The 8,675-nt window shown below is 36.7% G+C and overlaps 1 protein-coding gene across 2 annotated transcripts; it reads left to right on the forward strand.

Moving 5' to 3' along the window:
* The first annotated feature begins 281 nt into the window (after positions 1–281).
* On the forward strand, positions 282–8,343 carry plaub (plasminogen activator, urokinase b). 2 transcript variants are annotated; one of them, XM_051914334.1, is made up of 12 exons: positions 282–414; positions 1,612–1,689; positions 1,796–1,841; positions 1,929–2,030; positions 2,110–2,269; positions 3,614–3,711; positions 3,819–3,860; positions 3,963–4,149; positions 6,161–6,306; positions 6,543–6,683; positions 6,772–6,920; positions 7,853–8,343. In XM_051914334.1, exons 2-12 carry the CDS (start codon positions 1,633–1,635, stop codon positions 8,036–8,038), a joined length of 1,314 nt encoding a protein of 437 aa, XP_051770294.1. In that variant the 5' UTR covers positions 282–414; positions 1,612–1,632; the 3' UTR covers positions 8,039–8,343. The 2 variants fall into 2 exon arrangements, with proteins under 2 accessions (XP_051770294.1, XP_051770293.1); XM_051914333.1 differs by lacking the exon at positions 282–414 and having other exon boundaries at positions 1,198–1,689.
* Positions 8,344–8,675: the final 332 nt, after the last annotated feature.

Consider the following 8,675-nt stretch of genomic DNA (forward strand, 5'->3'; position numbering starts at 1 on the left):
AAATTCTGAAGCTTGTAATGTAAATCAATGAGATCTGCATAAAAATATCATTATCTGCCAATGAAATGTCTTTAATGCTACAAAACTATGTAGTTTTAAAACATGCAATAATGCAATACAATGACGATTGAGAGATGAACAAATAAACTTCCTCAAAAGCCTGATGATCATATTTAATACTCATGATTTTTCTATTAAATATGTATGGATAATCAAGTATGTTCCTTCATTATTGTTATTCGTTGATCTAGTTTCAGTTTAACAGCATGTGTGTGTTTTCGCCTCACCAGACAGACAAACTTCCCACACAAATACTTCTGTTCCAGCAGCCAATCGGAGCGAATGCGCCTCTATTTAAAGCATCAGACGGACGCAGAGCGACACACTCCAGACCTGCTGTGAGATCTGAGACAGGTGAGTTACTGCTGACACGAGAGCTAATGCATGCTGGGACTTAAACTGCTTTGAAAATAATCCAACTGCACAATATTCATAGTGACAAGATGATCTGTGCACTGTGAACACTGCCAGTGCGTGAAGATATGAGGTCAATCATATAACATGATATACTTCATATAAAACTGTTTTCAACAAGTTTCCAAATTTTTATATTATTACATGCTGTTTTAATGAACCCTAAGAGGCAACACAGAACATTTATACTGAAATGTGTTTGTCTTATTTTATTTTATTTTATTTTATTATTTTATTTGGTTCGGTTATTGTGTTCAATAGTTTCAGACTATTCATTCAGGGAAGATTTTTCTTATTTTATTTTATTTGGATATGTTGGATTACATTGGATATTTCAGACCATTTGTTCTGGGAAGATTATTTTATTTTATTTTATTTTATTTTATTTTATTTTATTTTATTTTATTTTATTTTATTTTATTTTATTTTATTTTATTTTATTTTATTTTATTTTATTTTATTTTATTTTATTTTATTTTATTTTATTATTTTATTTTATTTTATTTTATTTTATTTTGATATGTTGGACATTTCAGACCATTTGTTCTGGGAAGATTATTTTATTTTAGTTTATTTGTATATTTTGGATTATGTTGGATAGTTTCAGATCATTTGCTCTGTGAAGATTTTTATTATTTTATTTTATTTTAATTTATTTTATTTTAATTGAATATGTTGGATAGTTCAGATCATTTGTTCTGGGAAGATTTTTATTTTATTTTATTTTGTTTTATTTGGATATGTTTGATATTTCAGATCATTTGTTCTGGGAAGATTATTTTATTTTATTTTATTTTATTTTATTTTATTTTATTTTGATAATGCTGGATAGTTTCAGATCATTTGCTCTGAGAAGATTTTGATGAGACATTTTTGAGTTTATATTTGAGATCTCTGACTTTTGATTGCATCCGTTTGATATCTTGACAAATCTACAGTCTGAGACCTTGTTGAGACGCACGTGAGATTACTGTGATGTTTGTTTCCCGTTGGTGCGGATCTCTGAGCTTTAATCTTCGCTCCGGGCCTGTTCTGTCTGATCCTGGCCTGTTTCCAGGAAAATTCATGCCATGGATTCTCAGTTGTGAATCAAAGTCTTGCTTTACTATGCTTTTAATCACATGTACTGTGTTTCAGCGTCTAAAGACTGAAGGAGAAATGGCTGGATTGTGTTGTCTGAGTCTGATTCTAGCGTTAGCAGCGCTCACAGTGTGTGTAAGTGTGCTTCAGAAGTACATACTTCACTCTCTTACATTTGGAGAATGGTTTTAATGGTGCAGTTTCTCGAATGAACTCCTGTTTTCTTTGTTTTGACCTCCAGAGAGCCCAGCGCAGACACTTTTCCAGCGCTTTACATGACAAATCAGGTGCGTTTTTATTCAGACATCATGTCACATTAATATCACACACAGATTCCTCTGTCTGATCTCTTGGTTGTGTTTGTGTTCTTGCAGGGGTTTTGTGTCTGAACGGTGGGACGCCTGTCCCATCTCTGTTGGGACTTCACCTGTTCTGTAAATGTCCTAAAGGCTTCAGCGGGTCCAGCTGTGAAACAGGTGTTTATTATCAGGGGTTTGGGTTCATTAATACTGATTCTCTCTGTGATGTTCGTCAGATAATGATGTTTTCTGGTAGATGAATCCGTCTCCTGCTTTGACCGGTTCGATCGGAACTACAGAGGTCCCATGTCTAAATCAGAGAGAGGGCGGGAATGTCTGTATTGGGATTCAAAGAGAGTGCGTGAAACCGAAGGATATCCCAAGAATCTCGTGCCGGGCCGACACAAACAATGCGGGTGAGTCGAGCTTATACTGACAGAGAGAAAACAGACCCTGCAGAGCCAAACCTGCCAGTGATCATCCGTTACTAGGAGGGACCTGACAACCACAAATAAGCTGAGAAGCTGAAAAATACTAAATCAACACGCCTTTGTCCTGAAGGTTTGGATATAAATAGAACAAGAAAACAAGCCAAGAACATGCCTCGGGCAAAATTCACCCTGAAATTAGAAGAAATAATTGAGATATTAAATGTAATGACACTTAACCCCTTTTTAAATACATTTTAATTTAGTATTTATAATAATATAATAATAATTTAATTATTATTTTAATTTTATTTAATTTTATAAGGTTTTGCATAAATTAAATTAAGCTTTTTGGACTTTTTTGCTTTATTAGTATTATTATTTATTTATTTATTGCATTTTGACATTACACAATAAAACACATTTACCCCATTAACATTCATTAATATTTTACTGTTTTAAAGTAAACCAATACTTTTATACAATGAAAAATTATTTTAATTTTATTTAATTGAAGAAACCTTTTGGACAAAAAAATATTTTTTTGCATTTTGACTTTATTAAATACAGTTAAACACATTTACCCCATTAACATTATATATATATTACAGTAAATCAATACTGTTATTGTATTTAATTTAAGAAAGTTTTGCATAAAGAAAATTATGAAAATTCGCTAATTAAGATTTGCATTTTGACATTATTAAACACAATGAAACACATTTACCCTATTAACATTTATTTATATTTTACTGTTTTAAATTAAACCAATACTGTTATATAATAAATAATTATTTTAATTTTATTTTATATAGTTTTACATAAAAAAATAAAGCTTGATGGCTGATTAAGATTTTTGCATTGTGACTTTATTTTCATGATAATTTGCCACATTAACATTTATTTATATTTTACTGTATTACAGTAAATCAGTACTTTTATACAATAATTTTTAGTAATGTATACATAATTTACAGTTTAAATAATAATAAATATTTTTGCATTACAGTATAGTGAGAATTTGGTCACAGTGCAAAGCAAAGCAATTTATTTTTTACTTTTGATTTTGGGGTGAAATATGACCCGTATATGTTCTTGATCAGATTTGTAATACTCCCCCTTATTCTCAAGTCCAGACATGAACATCTCCCGCAAAAATATTCCCCAACACACCTTCACACTCCTGCCCGAGCCTGTGCAGCACATACAGCCTGACATTCCAGTGTTGTTTGGAATATTCTTGCGCATGTAAATGTGGTTATTGTGTTCATTTCTCTTTATCATGTCAGTTACATCCATCATAACTTACTGTACATGTTCTAACACCAACAGAAACCCAGACTCCAGCCGCAGACCGTGGTGTTACGTACAGACGCCGTCTGGGATCATAAGAGAGGACTGTGAAATTCCAGGCTGTACAAAAGATCACAGTACTGATTCTGTCCTTTTCACTCTATTAGTATAATATCACTCAGAATCTGTATTAATGTTGAACAGTATGACATATTGAATGGTTTTGTCCATATGATTTCTGCAGGTTCTGATCTGACTACTGACAGTCCGACAGGTGCACAGTCAGGTGAGAATGAGATCATTTTGTTTGTTGCCAACTGACCTGAGATGCTGTATGTAGAAGTGCAGTATGTGTTTGATTGACAGGCTCTGTCTCTCATGTGTCCAGGCTGGCAGTGTGGCCAGAGGGAGGAGCGAAGCATGAAGGTTGTGGGCGGGGCTTTGAGCACGGTGGAGCTCCACCCCTGGATGGCGGCGGTGTTCAGCAGGAGATCATGGGGAAGAGCGTTCACCTGCGGCGGGAGTCTCATCTCACCCTGCTGGGTCCTCACGGCTGCACACTGCTTTCCTGACGGGTCAGTACACAAGCAAACCGAATAATGAACATGTCAATGCTTTTGTGTTCCCCAAAGAAACTTTGCGGTTTTGCAAATGCAAACAAAGCGGAATGTAAAATTTATGAAAAATATGTGTGTTCACTCACAAACTTTTGTGTTCCCTCAAAATCCCATCCGGGTCACGGCACCAAATGTAACCTGTCCTACTCTAACTGCTCAGAGCGGGACTCATTTCTGCGTCTATGGCATGAGACAGTCGCGCTAACATAGGCCGCCAAAGACCGCGGTCTATAGCGTGTCTCATGAGGCCAAGGGAGTGAGGTTTACACACACAGCTCTTACTAGCCTGCCTCCATTACATTCACCCCACTAAATCTCACTCCCATCCGGGTCACGGCACCAAATGTAACCTGTCCTACTCAAACTGCTCCAAGCGGGACTCAAATCTGCGTCTATGGCATGAGACGGTCGCTCTAACATAGGCCGCCAAAGACCGCGGTCTCTAGCGTGCCTCATGAGGCCAAGGGAGTGAGGTTTACACACACAGCTTTTACTGGCCTACGTTATACTCACCCCCCTAAATCCTCACTCCCATCCGGGTCACGGCACCAAATGTAACCGGTCCTACTCGAACCCGCTTTGAGCGGGACTCGAACCTGCATCTCCGGCATGAGAGATGGGTGCGCTAGCATAGGCCACCAAAGACCGCAGCCTCTAGCGTCAGTCACTAGCGTGCCTCATGAGGCCAAGGGAGTGAGGTTAACACACACAGCTTTTACTGGCCTACGTTACACTCACCCCCCTAAACCTCATTCCCATCCAGGTCACGCCACCAAATGTAACTGGTCCTTCTCAACCTACTCCGAGTGAGATACAAACTGGCATGTCCGGCATGGGAGGCAGGTGCGCTCTGACATGAACTGTCCCATAAATGTAATGTAAATGTTATGCTCAAATAGTGTTAAAAAAGCTTATTTTTCAGGCTAGACTAGCCAATGCGCATAAGCGCGAGTCTTCTAACGGCAGCTGTAGTGACACAATGACTTTATCAATTAGTGAGTGGCTCCTTTACTTAGAAGACGGGACATATTCCGCCATATTGCGTTTTGCAGTTTCTCCCATTCATAAGTAATAGGAGTGAACCGTCTTTCTATATCTATAGTCTTTGACCGCAGATTCTAGTGTCAGTCTAGCATCAGACGTTATAGTCACCCCCCTAAACCTCACTCCCATCTGGGTCATGGCACCAAATGTAACCAAATGTCCTACTCAAATCAATGCTTTCACATACGCAAAAATTTCGTTTTTGAAGCATTGCATTTTTCTGCATGTGAACGCAAATTGTTTTTCAGGGGAACGCAAAAGTTCTGACAATGGAAAAATATGAGATTGGAGTAAAAATTATATTTCAGTGCTTTTGTGTTCACTCAAAAAAAAAAAAAATTCCCTTGAGATGATTTGCGTTCGCCTGCAAAAATGCACACTTTCTTTAGGGGAACGCAAAAGTATGGAGCACCTAAAGGGATATGGTGGTGGAAAAAATATGAGATGAAGGAAAAATTATTTGTCAGTGTTTTCACTTTCTCTAGCTCCCTTGAGAAACTTTGTTTTCCCTTACAAAGAGCTCAAAAGGTTTTGCAAGCGAACGCAAAGTTTCTTGGGAGAATGCAAAAGCATTGGCTTATTATTTTTCCTCCCATTTAATTTTTTTCCACCACCATGTCCCTTTAGGGGCTCCATACCAAAGGTCTGCTGATGGGAAATATATGAGATGGGAGGAAAAATTATATTTGAGTTCATTTGCGTTTGCGCGCAAAACATTTGCTTTCCTCCAGGAAATGCAAAAGCCTTAAAATATAAATTTTCCTGCATCTCATATTTTTACATCATCTTCCCTTTTGGTGCTTTGTAACAGATTTGATTTGAATAAATGGGAAGCAGAAATGAATGGATGGGAAGAAAGAAGGAAGGATGGATGGATGGATTTAGAAATATACTTTCACGTTTGTCTTTTCCTTTATGTTTTCAGCACTCAGACTAAAAAACTATCAGTATTCCTGGGGAAGAACGCCATAAATGAGACAGACATTCAGAAAGAGCAGGAGTTCAGCGTCTCTGAGCTCATCATCCATGAACACTTCGACAACACAGACGGCAACTTCAATAACGACATCGGTAATACTGATTACTATGCTTGTCCAGGCTGGTTTATGCTGGTTATTGCCAAGTTTATGACTAATGGTTCTAGTGAAACTGGCTGACAAATAAAGTCTGGCAGGTTAAGCTAATAAAGAAGCATTCAGAATCCAAAACAAAACATCTGCTGGTGTATTTAGCAAGGCCAAAATAGCTTTGTTAAGTTGCATCCATCAGATTTTATATTAACTTCTGATTGATCCATGTGTGTTCAGCGTTGTTGAAGATTCACAGTCCTGATGGTCGCTGTGCTAAAGAGTCCAGTTCAGTGAAGACGGTTTGCATCCCTGGACCGCATCAGACAATTAGTCACGGGACGTCCTGTGAGATCACTGGATACGGCAAAGAGCAAGAAGGTACAGCAGTTGAGTGTGTGTTGAGAGTGTGTCTGTTCTGTTTGCACTATAATGAAGGGTTCATTCATTGTGTGTGTGTGTGGAGCAGGGTCGTGGTATTACTCTCAGTATCTCAGAGAAGCAAAGGTCAAAGTGGTGTCACAGGATTTGTGCTCGAGCAAAGCATACTATGGTAACATGATCACAGACAACATGCTGTGTGCCGCGAGTCCTGACTGGAGCATGGACGCGTGTAAGGTGAGACACAATAATGATCCCTACGGATGATTTGGAATATTATAAAAATGAGGCACTACTTTCTTCACTGACTATTTACACTACTGTTCAAAAGTTTTAGATCTGTAAGATTTTTTAAAAGAAGTCTCTTCTGCTCACCAAGGCTGCATTTATTTGATCCAAAATACAGTAAAATTGTGAAATATTATTACAATTTAAATTAGCTGTTTTCTATGTGAATATATTGTAAAATGTAATTTATATCCTGTGATCAAAGCTGAATTTTCAGCATCATTACTCCAATCTTCAGTGTCACATGATCCTTCAGAAATCATTCTGATATGCTGATTTGATGCTCAAGAATATTTTTTTTGGGAAATAAATTAAAAAAGTAACACTTTTATTCAGCAAGGTTGCATTAAATTGATCAAAAGTGACAGCGAAGGCATTTATAATGTTACAAAATGTTTCTTTTTCAAATAAATGCTGTTCTTTTGAACTTTGTATTTATCAAAAAATTCCTAAAAAAATAAAATGTATCAAGGTTTCCACAAAATATGAAACTGTTGAACTGTTTTCAACATTGATAATAATCATAAATGTTTCTTGAGCATCAAATCAGCATATTAGAATGATTTCTGAAGGATCATGTGACACTGAAGACTGGAGTAATGATGCTGAAAATTTAGCTTTGATCACAGGAGTAAATTACACTTTACAATATATTCACATAGAAAAACATTATTTTAAATTGTGAAAATATTTCACAATTTTACTTTTTTTTTTCTGTATTTTTTTATCAAATAAATGCAGCCTTGCTGAGCAGAAGAGACTTCTTTCAAAACCTAATCGGTAGTGTATATTGGCACAAGTAAAATTATTGCAGATTTTTATCACTGAGAACCACGAGCAGCCTCTGAGTTTGATGTGTTTGCTCTCATGGCTTGACTCAGGGTGACTCCGGCGGGCCGTTGGTGTGTCGCGTCCATGACCGTGCGTTCCTGTTCGGTGTGGTGAGCTGGGGAGAGGGATGCTCCAGAGAGTTTCGTCCTGGTGTTTATGCCAAAGTGAGCAACTACCATCACTGGATCCTGAAGAAAACCGGCCTGTCGTCACTCACAGCTCACCGGAGAACATGAGCTCAGCTGCCCTCGTTCACTTCACACACAGAGACTGATATACAGAGCAAACTGCAAACCAGTCATGTTCAAACTGATTTGTGTTCAGTAACTCATAAATCTGTCATTCTTATATTCTATTCTATTGCCAATTTATGATAGCAGATCTAAGAATATTTATAAACGTACTATTTTGCATAGTTCTTCAAATGTACAGTGGCATTTGTACAGTGTTTTCATTTCTATTGTTGCGTAATTTTATATTGTTGTGTAACTATTTATATTTGGCCAAGCCTATTATTAGCCAATAAACAAGTACTATTGTATTTGTATTATATTTATATACCATATGGTTAATATTATGGTTGATATGATGGTTTTAAACACCATATTTATACACTGGATTTTTTGAATGGGCACGTGAAAGAGAATTTTACTTGCCAACCAGACAAGCAGCCTGATTAAAACGTCAATAACAAATAAATAAATAACTAGGGAATCACCAAAACACAATAATGACTCTGATTTTATTTTATAAATGACGATCGATAGTGGATAATAAAAAATACAGCTGTCGAGGCTCTCAGGGAGAAATTAAAACAAATGTTAACTTACTGCGGTAAAAAATCAAAATGTGGAGTTTTTTATATTTATAACA

The sequence above is a fragment of the Ctenopharyngodon idella genome, chromosome 12, assembly GCF_019924925.1.
Source record: "Ctenopharyngodon idella isolate HZGC_01 chromosome 12, HZGC01, whole genome shotgun sequence".
NCBI classification, from domain to species: Eukaryota; Metazoa; Chordata; class Actinopteri; order Cypriniformes; family Xenocyprididae; genus Ctenopharyngodon; species Ctenopharyngodon idella.

Coding starts and splice junctions, on each gene's coding strand:
- plaub (XM_051914333.1), top strand. CDS start 1,450: ATGTTTGTTTCCCGTTGGTGCGGATCTCTGAGCTTTAATCTTCGCTCC. Junction 1,842..1,928: donor CGCTTTACATGACAAATCAG/GTGCGTTTTTAT, acceptor GTGTTCTTGCAG/GGGTTTTGTGTCTGAACGGT. Junction 4,150..6,160: donor GCACACTGCTTTCCTGACGG/GTCAGTACACAA, acceptor TTATGTTTTCAG/CACTCAGACTAAAAAACTAT.